This window comes from Rhea americana, unplaced genomic scaffold (genome assembly GCF_003343005.1).
Source record: "Rhea americana isolate MKP2758 unplaced genomic scaffold, rheAme1 scaffold_30, whole genome shotgun sequence".
Lineage (NCBI taxonomy): Eukaryota > Metazoa > Chordata > Aves > Rheiformes > Rheidae > Rhea > Rhea americana.
In genome coordinates, this window is record NW_028186424.1 from 3424467 (window position 1) to 3443521 (window position 19055).

At 39.8% G+C, this 19055-nt stretch overlaps 1 protein-coding gene across 7 annotated transcripts in view; it reads right to left on the minus strand.

Moving 5' to 3' along the window:
* ABLIM2 (actin binding LIM protein family member 2) overlaps window positions 1–19055 on the minus strand; it is a 141129-nt gene that overhangs the window by 74209 nt on the left and 47865 nt on the right. For all 7 annotated transcript variants that reach the window (XR_014896430.1, XM_085309616.1, XM_085309617.1 and 4 more), the window contains exons 3-4: window positions 12367–12550; window positions 4592–4707 (exon numbers count right to left, since the gene is read on the minus strand). Coding sequence is in view for 6 of the 7 variants with exons in the window: in XM_085309616.1 (XP_085165742.1) it covers window positions 4592–4707; window positions 12367–12550 (300 nt within the window). In the remaining variant the exon portion in view is untranslated. The remainder of the gene's footprint in view (window positions 1–4591; window positions 4708–12366; window positions 12551–19055) is intronic.

The following is a 19055-nucleotide window of genomic DNA, read 5'->3' on the forward strand; positions in this document are numbered from 1 at the left end:
GACTTTGATTCTAAGAGTTTAACTCACATTTCAAAATTATCTCAATTATAAGAAAAAAAAAAAAAAACAAGCTGAAATTCTGATGTGATCTTCTACAACCAGGCAAAATACACCAAAACTTGAAGTGCTTTACAAATTCCTGAGTAGTGGTGATACTGGGTGTGCAACATGTAAAAGGGATGGCTGACTATGTACTTATTATTTATATAAAATCACATACATAAAGCTCCAAATATTTCTAAGGAAAATTAAATGCAAAACAACACAGGCTAAACTATATTGATTAAGCAAGCTATACATGAGGTAGCTCTATACTCCCCAGAAAAAATAATTCAGAGTAAGATTTTTTCCCCCTTTTTTATTTTTTCAAACAATAAATGCTTTTGATTATGCAAGAAAAAGCCAAAAGCCAAATTCACTCTCRGGTGCCATGCCAATAATCCACACCTAGTGTCCTCTCTAGGCAAGCTACAGCCCTGCTTAGAAATCTTTTCATTATTCAGTTTAGACAAGGGATTTGAACCTTGTTCTCTATATCCAAAATGAACCCCTAACCCCCTGATTCATCTCTCATTCACTTGTTGCTCTTTGTAGACTTCTCTCAAAACATAATTTTCTTACAAAATGTTAAAATTTCAGCATATGTGGAAAAAACAGTGACAAATGACGGTGATTCTAGCATCAGTATTTCAGTAATCTTTCTAACCTTCTATATGACCCTATAAGAAACCATCTATTTTGGAAGAATTCTTCGTGTATACCAACAATTTGCTAGAAAAAAGGCAAAACCTGGAAGATTCTTAAYGAGTCATTTAGAGATGCTGGAGAAGAAAACAACCATCTCTTCCATGAAGATAGACACAAGCATAAAAAGATTTATCTAGTTATTAAAAAAAGACTCCAAATTTTGCATCTCATTAAAGTGTTTTAACTAGTTCTCTTTAAAACTTTCTGATTCAAGATTCTACTTAATTGATTATGTGACCCCAGTGAGACACTACGGAAGTGCAATTGTAAATGTTAGTTTCTGAGCACACAACAATACARGATAGCTCTTATTTTCCTTTGGTGGATTTGGAATGGATTAAGGGAGTAGCAATATGTCTCTCGGACATTACTCTGTAGAGCACYGATATGTGGAATCAAGCCTAGCCCAAAGGCATGTGCAGTACTGATCAGAAGGGTTGAGATTTGCTAATAGAAGAAAGAATTTGGGTGTGTGCCTGGATTTTTTCCCAGAAGACAATAAATACTTCAGTATCTATTCTTTAACTGCAATCAGAAATTTGTTTGTGATCCGTGCACCAGAGGTTTATCTAGTAATCTAATTTCATCTAATCTCACTGGCTGAAGTTTTATTCTACAAGTTTAATACAACACTGTGCACTCAAACATCATTTTACCCTTCATCTTGTTTAAGCTTGGGTGGGGAGAGATGCAGCATTTTGTGTGTTACTTTTTGTTCCTAACTGCTGTTTTCACTGTAAAGTTCCAGATAATTAAAAACAAATATCATGGTTGCTATGCCAACGGTGGTATTGATGTGGTGTTCTTGTCTTCCTGTTTGGATGTAGCATCCTTTAGTGACTCACTTAATTTCAACCAATAACTGCAGCATACATCAATTTGCTGCTACATACTGATATTCTTCCCTAAATACTCTTTCAATATCATCACCACCACAAAAGGTTTTCAAACCTAGCATTTTATAAACTTAACAAAACAGGTAGGTAGGTATTTATACAATAACAAAAAATTCAAGGGCTCAGGCAAAAGGCAAATATTTGACATTCCTTGTTTCTTCCAAATGTTAATRCAGAAAAGAGGTCAAAACCACATGGAGAAGATGAAAATAGAAGGGCTGGTCAGAGGCGCAGTGATTTTGGGAGTTCAGYGAGTCCCAAGAGATCTCTTGAAAGCATTCTTGAGCTGAATTCAGAGCTGAATAGGCCAATGAATGACACTGTGCAGTGTGTGTCTTGAAATTACAAGCCAAGAGCTAAACCTAACATAACAGTGGGTCAACGTACTATTYGCTCCTTGACTCAGCTTGCTTGAAGACCAATGCTTTTGTGCACTACTTCTCTTTTACAAAAAGAGCTGTTCATTTAAAACATCAAGTTCTTTTTCAAGAAGACTGTTAAAACGAGGAGAAACAAAGGCCATTTATTGCCTCACATAGGGCACAGTATAACTACAGATAGCCATTTGGGGCTTTCAAATTTACAATTCAACCAAGATGCTTCTGACTCTGCTTGTTTATTCCTACCATTATTGAAACCATGATGTTACCCTAAGGATCAAAGTGCTTGGAAGTGCTTGGAAAAACAGCTGTTATTACATATCGCTACTCTCTTTGTTTTCTGAATGCTTTCTGAATTCTTTACTATATTTTTTGACATGGGCTCAAGTTTCTGCATATTCTCATTGGTCAGAATTTTACATATCCTGCTGCATATACCTGCATAGATGTCTGCACGGACACATGCACCTATGTGCATTTGTGACTACAGYGTTTCCCTTTAATGCTCCTGTGAACGGTCTGTTCCCCACACCAGGGATGGATCACACCAAGGCTACCTGGCTCCCGGAGCTCTGCTGGAGAAGCTGCAGCAGATGAGCTCCGCTCCTTCTGGTCAGCTGGCTGAAACTGGGGAAATGCAAGATATGGAAATAGTCTACTCAGGTAAGGAAGATATTTACCTGGGATTCTGGCAACATAACGGCACAATTTACTTGATACAGACCTCAGTTTGCTGTTGGAGAAGCCTTGGTATTTACCAGTTTGCTCCTACCACTTTAAGATCTTCTGGGAAGCAGAGCTGATCAGTCACAGGTGAAGACCAGATCAAATTCCTTTAGGAATCTAGCCTGAAGTGCAGCAGAAATTATCAAAGTTTTGAACAAAGATCTTTATCCAAGTTCTACTGAAGTCTGTAGAAAGATTGTCTCCATTTCTAATGAGATTTAAAGCTGGCCTCATTTGGGGTTTAAATACTTCCGTATGATAAAGTTTATTACATATCATTTGCCTGAAAAATAAACACAGACTTCAAAGGAAAGACAGCTGACTGTATTTTCATTCATGGCATTGGTGTATATGTAGGACCATGTCACTGTTCTGTGACAGTCAAGACCTGTACGATTATAGTAACTGTAGTTGATCTCTGCTGGGTGCTAGAACAAATTGGACATCTCACCTCTGAGCCCCATAGGGTCACACATGYGAAGCCCCTTGGATGCGGTGGTGGCTAGCTAAAAGACTACCTTTTTAGCAACTGTATCTTTAGGCAGACAGAGCTGTACACTGGGCAAAAGTAAGTACATTTAAAGGATTCTGCATCACAGACAACTGGATAACTAAATGAACTTCTGCCAGTACTCAAGCAGGCAAGTAACTTCCATTAAAGTTGAGGTTGATTTTCCCATGAGAAAAGATGATACACACATATGACAGGCTATTAAAGTACTGATCGGCAAATGCAGCCAGCCAAGATGGATTAGACTCGCGGCTGAGGATGACCCACCGGTGGAGTATTTGACAAGAGAAAGCACCTAAAAGAAAAGGCCATCACCTACTCAAAGAGAACAGCAAGAGAGGAATCTGTACAGTGCCTCTCACTGCATTCACACAGCAGCCTCTGCTGCTGCGATGGTGAAGATTTCCATAGARAGGAAGGGGCGGCGGAAGGAAAAGAAAAAAAAAAAAGGAGAGATATTTCTCCCTGGAGTGCGCTTTTTTCTTTATATATAAAGATAATGCAATTTATATGGTCCCTCCTCAGTCACACTGAATACAGCTTGATGTGGTATGATCATCATTAAAAATAAAAGGTTTGATGTCTGTCTTCGCCATTTAATTAAATTGCTGTTGCTGTTTATTTCCTCTGTCAAAATGGCAGAGGTTGAATGCTGTAGTGTGGCAGCTTCTCCTGAACAAATCAACATAGTACCAAATAACGAGAATTCAGAGGAACAGTACAACTCTATGAGACATCTGTTTTGCTGTAAAAAGTATAGTGTGAAAGGACKGCTCTCCAACTCTGTTAGGTTTGTATCTTCTGATATTACATCCTTACTACTGAGGTCAATGCAGAAACCCTCTGGGTCACTTTGCATGTATCAACCCACCATATAGTATTTAGATGCGTAACCATGTCACAGATGTCTTTGGAATCAATCCTGGAACACATATGAATGATAAAATCTTGTGTTGGATTTTATTTTAGCTGGAGCTGGGCCAAACCCTCAAAAATATTTACATCTGCATCACACCTTTTCTCCAAACATTTTGTTTTACACTAGTTTTAATCAAATGTTCWGCGTGTTTCTGTCGATTGTTAACGCTGTAATGGCACCACTTTGTTTTTTTTAATATCAGACTTATTGAAAAGCTGCCAAATATTTTTTCACTTGACTGTGTTGCGTTGACTTATTGACCGCATTTATGCAGTCTTTTTGATTTCCTGACTGTATTTACATAGTACAGTGGTAAAGGCTCTCGTWGCATATATTGATGCAAATTTTCCTCTTTAAACCCATGCAGGTTAAAAAGTAACAACAGAAAAGGATAAGAAAACCCCTTACTTACTTCGCAAGTTCTGTACTGGGAAAGGGCTGGTGCTACCAGAAGGGGGCAGGGAGCATTTCTGGCAGATGCACTCTTTGCCATTAAAAGTCACCCTGTCGCCTGCGGGAAAAGGCAACCTGCAACAGAGGAAACAAAAGCGTACACGTTACGCTCTCGTGTCTTTATTGAAATGAAGTATCTTCCCATAAAAGAATTGGTTATTATTTTGGTTTCTTTTTCTCTACTTGCTCAGTTCTCATTCACGATTTTTCAGCCACCTCAGAGGCTAAAGCATCAAAGGGACATATCAAACAGAGCATTGCAAATCTAGATTTAAAGTGACACAGGAAAATGATCTAAATATACAAAACCACACTAAATGCTCATGTCAAAATTTTTCTGTTTCTAAGAAATGTAGTGTCACTAATGGTTGATCATGAACAGGATCAACTAAACAATTACAGTGAAACTGAAATTACAGGGAATAATAAATATAGCAAATGTAATTGCTTTTACATTGTTAGAATGCTGCATGAATGCATGACTTCTCTTAATTAAAAAGCTTTTTGGAAATAAAACCATGATCAGGACTTGATCCTCCTAGCTGTGATCAAAGTCCTTCTCTTCATCTATTTGTGCAGAAAACAAATGTGTGTGAATGCTTGTAGGAGAAAATATATCTCAGTTACAAAAATGAAAGCATCTACATTAATTGCTTGTTCTACTCAACAGCTCTCCTTACATTTAATTAAATCCTTCCTTTTTATCAACTTCCCTAAAACAGAAGGGTTTTCCCTGGGAGCTTTGCTGTCCAGGCACAGCAACTGCTGAGGTTTTTTTCTCTTTCTGAAAAGACCAGATGGACAAATCACTTTATAACGCAGCAAAGGGTGGCGAGGATTTAGAAACACATTTCAGTCCACCCAAAGCTTGTGTCAAAATAAATCCCAAGCAAGCTATCAAAATGTGGCTTAAATGGGCATAAACATAATGCAGGCATTTTGCCTTGTTGTGAATTCTAGCTGACCAGATTAGCATTTCATTAAAACTGCATGACGTTCCCCCCAAAATTTTATCAAATCATSCTAAATAAGAGATTGTCTTTTATATAAAAACTGCATAGATACTTCTTGCTCAGCATATACATTATCTGGCTCCCTCAACCAGCTTTAGGGAGGCTTATTCCACATTCGTATTCTATCCCAAAACTTGCTACAGAAAATTTGTTAAACAGAGAACAGAAGTAATGTTGTTCATTGTTTTTCAATACTAGTACTAAAATTTATTTTATACCAGCTAAATAGTTTTAAAACACTTCAACAGTATTATCCATTTTTGGACCACAGGCAATACTTTAARAATTATGAGGACACGTGTAGTTCAAACATTATTTTGTCTTGRGAAATCTGATAATAAATTCTGCTTTTCACCATTTTTTTTTCATTACTAGTGACATAATACTTGTGAATACTTGTTTGCTGCTTACTTACCTAAATTTAAGCAAAGGAGAAAAAAATTCTTTGGAAATAGCCTTTAAAGTTGTCCTGCTCTTTGCCACAATTAAACGCTCCATGGGTGCTTCCAGCACAAAGAGGTCCCAAACTTTGCTATCACAGACCCAGGAGTCACGAAATTCACCCACTTTGCAGAGGATTTTCTAGCATGGATTTCACTGAATAACCTGATACTGAACCTGGCAGCGCTGCCTCTAGCGCAGCAGCTGGGATGCTACGGAGCCGCGCTGCTCTAGTGGGAACGCGTCTGTCCTGGCTTTCAGCAACCCAGCACAGCAACAGCAACGGTATTTGGGGGGGGGGGAGAGAAAAGCTCTTTCTAGGTGATAACTGTTACTCGCAATGGGTTTTTATGCTGCTTAAACTCATGGAGCCTACCAGTGTATSGAATAATAAATGCAAAATCAAGTCTAGAATTAAGCAGTACGGATCCATCTGGAAAAGCACAAGCCAAGTAATTTTAACACTTCCAGAACTGAGACAAGACCTTGTAACAGAGCTCCTACGTCTGTTTATGAAGATATCCCACCCTGATTTACAGATACTCATGGATTGATTATGAACCCTGATAATGCACTCCGAATCATACCCCCACAAAAACAGTCACCTACTCCACATATACAACCATACAACTACATCACCATACCACTATTTTGAAACCTTTCGTTCCTATGTACGGTGACTTTCTATGGGCAGTTGAGAGTTTGTTATAATCTTTTGGGGAAAAAGACTGGAAATCAGATAGCTAGTCCAGATGGACTCTCTCCTGAGAGGTATCAGTAAAATGACAGGTTTTTCTCAGTTAACAATCCCAGAAATAGTAAAATATTGGAWGCCATGAATAATTAATTGCTTTGAAATAGGACTGTGACTACTGAGCAATGTAGTATTTGTTATATTAGAATGAATAGTCAGAGAGAAAGTTAATATATTTTATTGACTCAATGATTTAGTTATAAAATCCAAATTAATGTTGGATCACAGAAGTCCATCTGAACAAATGCAGCAAACATCAAGCTAAGCACAAGCAGGGAYGGATTGCTTTGAATTAGCTCAACTATGCTATGCATTAGGTAATTTGAAAAAAAAAACACTTGTTAAAAGTAGCAGAAAAGAGGAATAAGACAATTTACCTCCTATGGCACAAATACAGAGAGAGGTAGATGACACCTACAAAATATGCACATGCTCACAGGCAGCATAACATCCACAGGACCTGATTTGGGGGTGAGTAAGCTGAGGCAGTGCTTTAATATCTCACAAACATATCTTATTTGGTTTATTTTCTGAAAGTTTAATGACCACTGTGTCCTTTCATTAAGGAAGGAGGGGGCAATAATATCACTTCCCTATTAAGTTTTCCATGTCTGCAAAACACGTCTCGCTCTAGAGAAACAGGGAACTCATCCTTGAAAGTTTTTCAGCAAGGACCAATCTTCAAAACTCATAATTAAGTCTTGGCACGTGCTTCACTGTCTCATCAATTAGGAATCTAAAATTCATACACAACATATTTGCCAGTATTTCTGCAACATTTGATTTCTCCCTTTCACAAGCAGCCGAGTTTATGGATTTTGAAGCCAGCAAGAGTGAACGCACAACAGAAGGTRGTAACAGTCAATTAACAAGGTTTCAGTTTCTGAGCTCTTTAGCTTGTGAGCATGATTATATATAGCATTTTAGGTTAAAAATCAGTATATTTGCCTTTGAATATAATGACATCTCACAACTAGCTAYCCCCTAAACATTTCTAGATGCTACTCATACTTTTAAAAATATTCAGTGTGATCTTCACAGTCAGCTAATCTATTTTTAAGATGAAATTTAATAGTATGTTTAAAGCAGCTATCTGAAATAAYTTGTAGGGTTTTAACACACCTTAATGATTTATTTACCCATGAATTTTGTTTTATACACCTTCCTGGAATATTTGTAAACCCAGCAACAACATAGGAGTTGACCAACAAAATTACATTGTAAAACATCAAATGACCGTCAGTCTAGTTCACTGTAACTGTGGGTTGACATGGAAAGGTCCAGTCCTGGCCTCATCCTTCTCTGTACCATGCCTCGGCTTATGCAGCTGTGGGTAGGTCATTCAAGCTTTCTGGGTCAAAAGATAACGTCGTTTTTTTCAGAGAAGAAGGATGGCCTTCTGTTCTTTAAATTGCTGAACAGCGTTTGTCACTGAACAACTGGATATAAGAAAAATGAACAGAAAAATATAGTTAGGGATGTGGAGAGGGGAGAAGTATTCATTTCAGTGGCAGCCTGCAGCTACCTTGGGTCAAGTGTAACACCAACTATAACCTGAAGACCTCCAAGACCAAACTCTSATCTAATCTGTACATTGTACAATCAAATCCCTCAAGGCTGTTCCACAGGACAGAATTTGACCCAGGATGTTACACCTGACAAGACAAAGTAGCTGTTTCTTGCTACCTACTCTCCGCATAGAAGTTCAGCAAAGGCAAATGCGAAGCRCCACACCTGCGGAGGAAGAACCCGTGCTGCATTACAGCTTGGGGCTGACTGGCTAGAAGCAGCTTGGCAGAAGAAGATCTAGGGGTCCTGGTGGACAAGTTAAACATTGAGTCAGCAGCATGCCCTTGAGGCAGAGAAGGCCAAGCACATCCTGGTTTGTGTTGGCAAGAGTATAGCCAGCAGGTCCAAACAAGTGACCCTTCCCTCTACTGATCACCTGAGAGACTGCATCTGGAGYAGGGCAGTTTTTGTCTCCCAACTACAAGAACGATACTGCTGTGTTGGAGGGAGTCTAGTGGAGGGCTGCCCAGAGCCGGGGCTGGAGTGCTGAACGCACGTGGAGAGGCTGAGGGAGCTCGACTTAATCATAAGAAGGCTCAGAGGAGATGTTATTGCTGCATACAGCTATGTCTACAGTGGTACGCCTGTGTGCACATGAGTATGTGAGAAGATGGAGACAGACTCTTTGCAGAGGTACAAAGTGAAAGGACAAGAGGCAACAGATTCAAGCTGCAACATGGAAAATTCCTACTTGATATAAAGGAAAAAAAAAATACCATGAGGGTGCTCAAACACTGGAACAGGGTGTCCAGAGAGTCTGTGGCATCTCCATCCTTGGAGATGTTTGAAATTTGCCTGGGCAAGGCCCTCAGCAGTGTGCTCTAACTGGCCCTGCTTTGAGCAGGRTGTTGGATAACATGCCTTCCAGAGAGCTTTTCCATCCTACACAAGTCCACAATTATAGATATGCTCTGTGCTTAAACCTTGAAGAGCAAGATAGTAAGACCGCTTTGTTCAGAAAGCACCAGATATTGATAAATGTATTTATTTTAAAGGCCAAAATGCCAAGAAGAACAYCCAATCCAATTTCAAAATTTATGCCTCAACATCTGGATGAAGAAGCCTGCTTAATGAGATTCTTTAAGAAGTGTCCAGCACTGTTTAAGTGGGAGCCAAATCCTTTTGAAAGTCAGTAGAAAAGTGAGTAATTAAAAAGGTTTAGCATATAAGAAAAGTCTGACRTAACCACTGCTTTCCAGAAAAAAAACGTATTTTAACTTCTGATTTCCTGTATTGTCCTAATTTCTTAAGACATGCATATATAAAARCCTTCAAGTTTCTTTCTAGAAATATCAGGGCTACACATAGGGCTAAAACCATAATTTTTTTTCACATTGTTTACAGTTTCTTTAGTTCATATATTCAACTGCTTAACTACCTTTTTGAAGATAAAAGAAATAMAAGTGGATTCAGAGAAGACTAAGGTCTGGATTCAGCACAAAAATTTTGGATGAATACATAAGTATGCCTCTTGCCAGACCACATACTAAACTTTATTCACCTCTACATGRCACATGTTTAATTTCTAGCAATGTGCTGCAAGAAAGAACTTCCTAAATTTAGATAACACATAGAACCTGGATTTCCAAATCCCGTAAGACAAACATGAAGTTGTTTAGTTCTTAACCTGGAACATATATGCTAATTTATTGCCCGGCTAATCAAGAACCAACTTATTTTTTTYTCTTCACTGTTGATGTAACATAATGCTCTACTTTTCCATTCTTTAATTATAAGAACATTGAAATGACAGAAAAAATTGATTACATACTRTTCTCTAACTGGGTGATTAAACAACCTCCCCACTCTTTACTAGTCATATTAACTCATAAAATCAAAAAACAGACTTTTGGTAACTTGTGCACACATAGCACGTCAATATCATTGAAATCCAAAGAAAACTRGAGTTTATGCATAGTATAACCTTGAAGGCTTGTGTAGACTGTCTGGCCTAGACAAACCTCACATTATTGCTTAATACTTTTATGTAACTCTTATTATCACGTTAAGACTTCTCATGATACTGCCAAAAAAACCGAACAAAGTATTTTTATCATAGGTATATCATAGGTATATCATAGGTATAATTTCACATTGCTTTTTGGAAGATTCTGTTTGCAGGCCTTTCATGCCAGCGTAAGTTATTTTTTGTGAGCCATACAGTCCCATCTCTGGTAGACATATAAGAATTACGTGAACAGATTTAGTAAAACTCAACTTCTATTGATACAGATAGCCTTACTTTTCTCCCTCTTTCCCTTTCACTTTTACAAACACCTGGACCTTTCAGAGGAAAGGTCTTGGAAGTCCTCTGTAGGACACAGGCCCTTCCTATTAACCAAAGTATAAGAAAAAGATTGCTTACCYATTTCCTGGAAATTCAAAGTAAGCAGTTCATCTGCAACATTTTTGAATCTGTTTTGCTATTCTTATATTCATACCTAGTTTTAGGCAACAGTCATACCAGGCTAGAAACAGCACTGGGAGAAGGAGGGAATATGCCCTCAGTCTTTCTGTCAGCAGAGCAAGCATGCAAATAAAATCTAACTTTGTTTAATTAAGAACCAACCGGTCAATGCAACATAGAGAGACACAATCACACAGGATACACTGTTACACGGTAATTTTAGTTGTCAATCTTTCACATCTGAAATGAATACTACTTTWTTTTTTTCACTCTTGGTAGTGCGGCCACCCACGGCAATAGTATCCGAGCCCCAAGGTTATGCCTCAGGAAGAGCTGGGTTGCAGGTCACGGACATGCCAGGTTTTTCACAGAGAAGGGCAGCAGCTTCTCCGCGCAGGGCCAAGGGGACCAGGGAGGACAGCTCCACTTTGCGCTATCGAGCCATGGGGCATTCAGAACGTAGTAACGACGCAGCAACATCGGCAGCCCCAGAAAAGGAACGTGGCCTGTGCTCCTGGCTTTTTCCTACTGTGCTAGCGAGCTGTATGCATATTAGAGTCTCTCACTGATTTTACCATCTGAAGRAATATACACTTCCCACTAGTTTCTATTCAAATCTGATTTTCTCTGAAGATGCCTCCCTGCACAGYGACGCAGCCTGTGCACTCCTTTCAAATGCACAGTTACTTTTCTTCTATTGGTAAGGCTTCAAGTTCAGAAAGATTATTGCAGCCTTTCCATTTACTTCAAACTGTTCCCGTAACAGTATATTTCCTGAAGACTTGGTGTACTTAGAGGCTCCTCCTAAAGCATCTTTGTTTGTTTGTTCATTCGTTCACTTCCACAGCAGAGGATAAAGATACAAAAGAACATCAAATGAACATCAACCATTTTTACTTCAGTCTGCAAATGTCACCAGCAACACTAGGTCTCAGCTTTGCACACACACATACACACACAAAAAAAATTCCACTGAACTCCATCAGGTTACTCAGAGGTGAAGGTTTTGTATGCTGTTTTTTACTTGTCACCGACACAGCATTTGTGAYATTTTGTGAAATCCAACACATATATAAGTGTCTATGAGACCAGGATCTCTCTGTCCTTCAATTTATACGACTACTKCAGTTTCTGGAAAGCAGTACAGTGGTATTTCAGATTAAGTCTATCTGTATGGTATCCACRCAGCCTGCTGAACACTCTGCCACTGGCATTTGCAGCCTTGTATTTTCAGTGGACAAAATAGAGAATAGCACAATAAGACAACATTCGCGTTTGGGGTGAAACTGACTGTGGAGGCAATGGCAGTTTCTCAAGTACCTTAACAACTAAAGCATAAGATACCACAAGACAGAGGAAAAAAATGAAATAACTGATGTACTGAGAATTTGCATTTTTTTTTAATTTTTGGTAGTTTTTAAGGAATAGAAAATAGAAAATAGAAATATCATCTTTTTCATCTATGTGCTATGAGTCTGAATGCTTGGCATTGCTCTTTTCTTTCAAAATCTATTTTTCAAATGAAATAGAACTTCACATAAAAAACCTACCTGCAAACAGCACATACAAAACAGTCCGGGTGATAGGTTTTGCCGAGTGCTGAGACCACTTCTCCCTCAATGAATTCATCACAACTGAAGCACCGTGTGCCATAGAGTCTCTGATAGTCCAAAGTACAGATGTAGTCTCCCTGTCTCACAAAAAATCCTCCTTGAGCCAGGTCACATCCGCAAGCTGCAGGAAGAGAAAAGGCAGACTCAGAAGGCTGAAAAAAGGTAACTCTCTCTCCTATCTCTGTAACTGATTTTTTTCAGCTGCAAGCGGTACAGTTCTTAGCGTAATATTTAAGCACTTCAATTTAAGGGCTTATAATCACAGAATAGTTGCCTATCTGAAAAACACGGCTTTTACACTAAAATACATCAGTGATGAACTGTGTACAGTAATAGTCAAGATTCATTCCATACAAAATATAACCTCAGTGCAGAAGCTGTTAATACTGAATTAAGTCTTTAGAAATTGAGTGCAGAGCTAGTATATACAATACTCTCAGTTATATTTAACAGGTTAAAGGAAATGTATAAAGGATATAAACCTCCATAATCTAAAGCAGTAATCTTATAAAGAAATGTCTCCTATAGATTACTCTACAATAGCCTGATATTCCTCCTGGGCATGACAGTGGTTAAAATACTGCTCCATCTAAACACTAGTTCTGATGCGCAGGGGAACTGGTGTAAACTTCAGTGACAGTTTACACTTTTTTTTTTCTTCTTTTTAATAGATCCTATGCTTAGCTGGTTAACATAACACACCAAGCACAAACCAGAAGGATCTCCAGAACCATCTGCCCGTGGCAAAAGTCGAGTTTTCAATCCGATCTGTCACTTCATATTTTTAAGGTTACATCTACAGTATAGATAGAGATAGAGTTAGGATTAAAGATGATTAACAAGGGGCTTGTGAGATGTATTTTCTCCACAGCACCAAGGATGGAACTAAGATGGTATTTTAAGACTATAAACTGGAGAAGGAAGCCAACAGTCTAGCTGAAGATATACAGAAGTAGACAGAGATGCATATCATCCTTGTCTGTGTTGACCAGGATCTTTGAAAACACACTTGATCAGATTTACAAGAAGGACTGAAATTCAAAGTGGCGATTATGCTATAATGACTATTATTTTATTCTAAGTTGCATCATCATACTAGTCACTGTGTCCTTCTACTCCTGGACTTGCATGTGGGGAAGCATCTCCAGCAGCAAATAGTCAAACAAGTGGATGTTGGAAACGCTCCAGAAAGCTTTAACAGCCCATTATGTTCCCTCCGAGCAGCTCTGCTCCCCTTTCTCCTTGCCCCAGCTGCCGAAAGAGGCTTGCCAGGTGCCTGGGGTCAGGTGCTGACCCATGCTTACTCTTTCGGTGCCATGCAGAGGGCTTCGGGGCTCAGCTTCCAAYACAGCAGAAGAGCAGAAGAGGATCRTCTACCCATGAATTACCTCATGGTAACTCCTCTTGTCTCCTAAAACGCGCAGGAAATACAAGCAGCTCAGCAGGTTTCTGCTGCTGATATGGATGGTAAAGCTGAACGTGAATCACGTCAGCTCTGCTGCTAACAACGCACCAGCACTGATGTCCTGAACAGATAAAGTTGGTGACAATTTGCCACTGYCTTGAAATGGGCCAGAATCTCAGAAACACCTGAAAGTCTTTTCCTTTCTCTTTACTGTCACAGTGGTTACAATTACTATTGCTTATTGTATATTACTCAAAAGTGGTTTGCGTATATACACCTAATCTTGGCTTCTTCTTAGGAGACACCTCAGTAAAACTTTTCACCTAAAAAGAGGCAGATAAACAAGATTTTTAGCATTTGATGAAAAATGAATGCTCAGCTTCRCAAAATCTAATCAGGCCCCTCTTCRCGTTGCCAACACCTCAGCTTCCCTGCCCATAAAGAACAGCCAGATTCAATACGGAGAATACGAATAACTGCTCCATAAAGCATTTGCAAACAGGAGCAGAGCATTTGAATAGCAGAATTAAGGTTAGGGCTTACGTTCTMCACAAGCTGTGCTAATACCTGTTACTGTATTTTCAATTAAAATTAACTGATGCAGCCTGACAGTCCTAATAGGCACACTGCAAATGAACTGCATGCAAGAACATACAGGTTCTTACAGCCTGTTACACAGCACACAGTACACCAGGGCRATAATCATGCAAGAAATGAAGTGGACCATGAGAATGTGAAAAGCAAATTAACAACATATTTGCTCCACATTATAGTGTTAATGATTTTATTCCTGAAAAAAGCTATTATAAAATATYTCACTTTCTAGATAAACAAGATGTTGTAACTCTTATCTAGGCATAGTTCTAGAGCAATAAATATGATAATTAAGAAAAAAATCATCAGATAAGATTATAAATAGGAAAAATGGCCAAAGGAGAGATGACAATGGTTTCTGATGAAGGGGGAAGTACAGGCTCAAGGAAGGTACTAGTGCAGGACTAAGATAAACTCAAAATAGGAATAACATTCTTTGGCAGAATGAGGCGAAGGAAGTGTGTTATTGATCTGAAGTCCACAGGTATTATTGGTGCAGAGGCAGATCAGTAGAGCAAGTAGAGACGGATACCTCGAGAAGTGGAGAAAGGAGGTACCTAAAGACACAAGGTGAAAGGTCCTGCACATAGGCATGAACAATAAAAAAATGCCATTCTGAGTGGCAGATAAGCATGAACAATAAAAAATGACATTCTGAATGGCAGAAGGAAAGAAAGATTTGCAAATATTGGCTATCACAGAACATTGCAAGTCATCAATGTCTCAAAAGATGCACTGGGCAAATTAGCTCCTGCCGAGTCGGGCAGTAATGACAGTACACCTTGTGGGACCTCACTGAGCAGACAGTGGGTAACTTGTGCAGTCATTCTCGCAGATTAATTCAGGCCAGAGCAGGTGTAAAGGGCTGTCAGGATGACAGAAAGAATGAAAGCTGTTTTAAGAAACAAATAGACCRCAGCCTGCTTAGCCCAAGAGAAAAAGCTCTGGGGAACGGCCTGATCCCTTATGGTACATCAGAGGTTTAAACAGAGCTAGTTAAGGACAGGTAGAGCCAGCTAAACCCAGACAGAGCCCCCCTCACAAGAACAAGCAAGAAAAACCTGCCCRTGAACAAATGAGGGCTGCAGATCATTGCACGGCTTCTAACCATCACAGGAAAGAGTTTTTGAAACAACATCCCAGTAAGAACTAAAAAAGATGGAAAAAACACCATTGGTTAYAGGTTGCGAATGAAGTCTGAGCAATATCCAAAAGGGATTATGAGATACAGTTAAAATTTTGTCTTAAAAAGAGTCTATCTTTTAAAGGATAATGACAGAATTCTCACAGAACCATAAAAAAAGCTTCACGCATGAGATAAGCTTGGATGCAATTAGAGCTAAAGCTTTTTTWTTGATTTCTGGGGATTTGATATCTTAAACCCAATATTGTTCATAAAACATAAGAATCAACATTTTAAAATACAATTGTTCTGTTCAGTGCTTCTGTTTAATTAAGTAGATGCTTCTGTCAGCCTYCATAAAAACCACACTTAGTATATATTATGGTAATAAAAGACGCACAAATATTTTAATTCAACTGTTCCCTGATAACACACGAACTTTCAAGTCCTTGAATTGTACAGTTAAAACTGAAAGTGCATGAGAAATAAGAAAGGAGGCTCTTTCTTTTTTCACTGACAATACTACTTTCTGTGTAATACAGCAGGAGAAATAAACTGACACATAAATATGTATAGTACAAATTTATCTGGAACCAACTAGGTCTCTAACAAATTGATTTGTCACTGGTGGCCAGCATACTTATTCCTCTTATGAGATTTAATAACTTCTTCCGCTCAGTGAGATGATTAAATCTGAGGTACACCAATGTGACTACTGATCTGGTTTAGTACAACATTTTTATGGCAGAAGWTGATCATTCTTTTGAATATTTCTGTTATAAAGCCAGCTACAATCACAGCTTGCAAAGATTCGAGCTAAAGCAATTTTAAATGTGCCATATTAAAGAAAAAAAATTTTACTGCTTTTAAATGAAAACAAGTTTTTGACACAAAAACGTTAGGTACATTGTAGAATACTTCTTCTTTGACAAAAGCTGGGATGGTAACTTTTGGAACAGGCTTGGCCACCCACCACACAACAAGTTTTTATCTGGGGTAATGATCGCTGTTAATGCAGGTTTTAAGCATCTTAGTATTCCAATGYGTTTTAAAATCATTTGTATTAAATCTTGCTGCCACATTTGGCTCCTTAATCTTGTTAGCAGTAATTAGTTCTTCTAGAGTTTCCTGCAAACTGATAAGCCATAAACAAACTCCTAAGGAAGAGGTCCATTAATTTTTTTTTTTGACATAGAAATTGGAGCAGGGTAGGCTGTTGGCCTTTCCTCTGCATATCTCTATAATAGAGACCAGGTACGTGACTTTACTTGAGCTGTACCCTCTCCAAAGTCTTTATATTTATTCATGAATGAAGAAAAATCTAGCTCTTGAGCAGATCTGAGGCACAGGACGGAGTCTCCATGGCTACTCCCTCCCCATTATCCACTGACTTTGCAATGTGGAGGGAATAACAGCTTTTCCTGTAATCCACGTTCTCCCCAATTTCCCGTACTCCCCAAATCCAGATACTTCTGCCCGGCTGCTCAGCACGGCGCTCTCCGAGCAGCTTCCCCGCCAGCCTGCTCCCCGCTCCCGCGTTCGGCCCTGGAGCTCCCCACCCCGGGACCCGTGAGCCCCCGCCYGCTCCTCCGCTCTTTGAACCGCTCGATACCGGCCGAGCAGAGGAGAACACGGGGCTTCCAGGCRTGCTCTGCCTCGAATATTAAAAGAAGCCTGAATGAAAAGCTGAGACAGCAGCTCTGGGAACAGAGCCGCGAGCCGTCTCTCCCGGGAGACGCCGGCCTCGTCGCCTGCGGCTTCTGCGCACAGAGAGACCCTGCGCCGCCGGGGCGATCCTGCACCGCCGGGGCGATCCTGCGCCGCCGGGGCGATCCTGCACTGCCGGGGCGACCCTGCACCGCCGGGGCGATCCTGCGCCGCCGGGGCGACCCTGCGCCGCCGGGACGAACCTGCGCGGCCGGGGCGATCCTGCGCCGCGGCCTCAGAGAAGGAAACAGGGGAACAAACCTGAAGGAACTTGAGGGAGCATGCTGGAGAGTAACTACCTGATACTACCCCTGTAGGGCAGGAAAAATCAGCATTATCTCACAGGTCCACTCCCACCCAACACTAAACGGGTATCTGGAGGAAGGAATATTTAAAACCTGGACRTTGCTTCCAACCATCGCTGAAGTTCCCTCAGTGAAACACCAAAAGCTTGCRCAGTACTCAGCATAATAAAGAGGCAGGAACACCGAGCAGCTAAGCTGACAGTCTTGCTATCACCCTGTATACCAAAGCAACACCCCACGCTGAAAAGGCTCTTAGGAATAATTTTGAAGCAGTGAATGCACAAGTGTTGACTCCTGCTCCGGTTTTGGCAGCAAGCTATCCAGTGCTTGGAAGTGACAYGGGACTTGAGATGGCAGGTATCTGCACCTTATCGCTCGAGCCTCAGGGTGGCTTCTCTGATAACTGCACAGCTCCACTCACGAATATGTTTTTCAGTTACCTGACAGCACAGCATCTCATGTAGATCTGAGGAGCTCCTCTACCTGCTTAGAAAAAGCCATCTTTTTCTCCCAGGCTGGTAACTGTAACAGCACCTGGAGAACTCATTTGATGCTGTGTGATTTTACAGTCAATATAATTCTATAGCTCTTTATGTATAATACCATCACATAAGGCCTACAACGTATAAAAACAACTAGCAGCAATAGTTATTTAAAAAATTAAGCTAAATTCAAAAACAAATGCATTTTAAGAATGTTTCTAGCCCCACTATTGCATTACATTAGTTTTTCATTTGCATTTACAAATACAAAATGCATCCATATTTGCCTTGCTTGTATATGAGCCCAATGAAAATAGATTAATTTTATGTCTGGGTACTGGACCTGAAAATCAGCTGTGTCCCAAGAGGTTCAGCCTAGGATGTTACACTATGAGCAGCAGGCTGCAACAGTAAAGTGCAMTAGTTTGCTTGTCATTCTTCCTTAAGCCTGCCAAACAGGCAAGCATTTTGCTTATCAACCTTCAACCACATGTATGAAATCAGCTTATTTTTTTCCATTTGTTGCTCAAYGCAAGCAATCAGGCATGAATCCAACACAGGAGAGAGAAGCAGAGTCTCAGAAAATATAAAAAGTAATAAAGACCCATTCACAGCACAGTTAAGGAACAAACAGGCAACAAAATCCCCACTAAACGAAAGCTTTTCTCAGCACTCTGGCTTTCAGTCTGGTTTTAATATTTCCATCTATTTTGGAGATGGATCCATCTCAGTGGCTGACCAAGATCCCAAGAATGAAAGGCAGTACACTGCTGACATAATTCTCCTCTGGCAGCTAAACTGCATGTATACATATAATATTAATGCAGTTTGAGAACCCATTCTCCGAAAGCCCATTATTATTTCTAGAACATTTCTCCTGGTCACTTTGACTTTGGGAGCCAACAGAAATCATCTGGCAAACCACCGCAACTTCCTCTTGTTAACTTCACACTGATGTGCCATTACCTGGAAKCTATTTAAACCAGGCCTGACTGTATCTAAATCTTTCC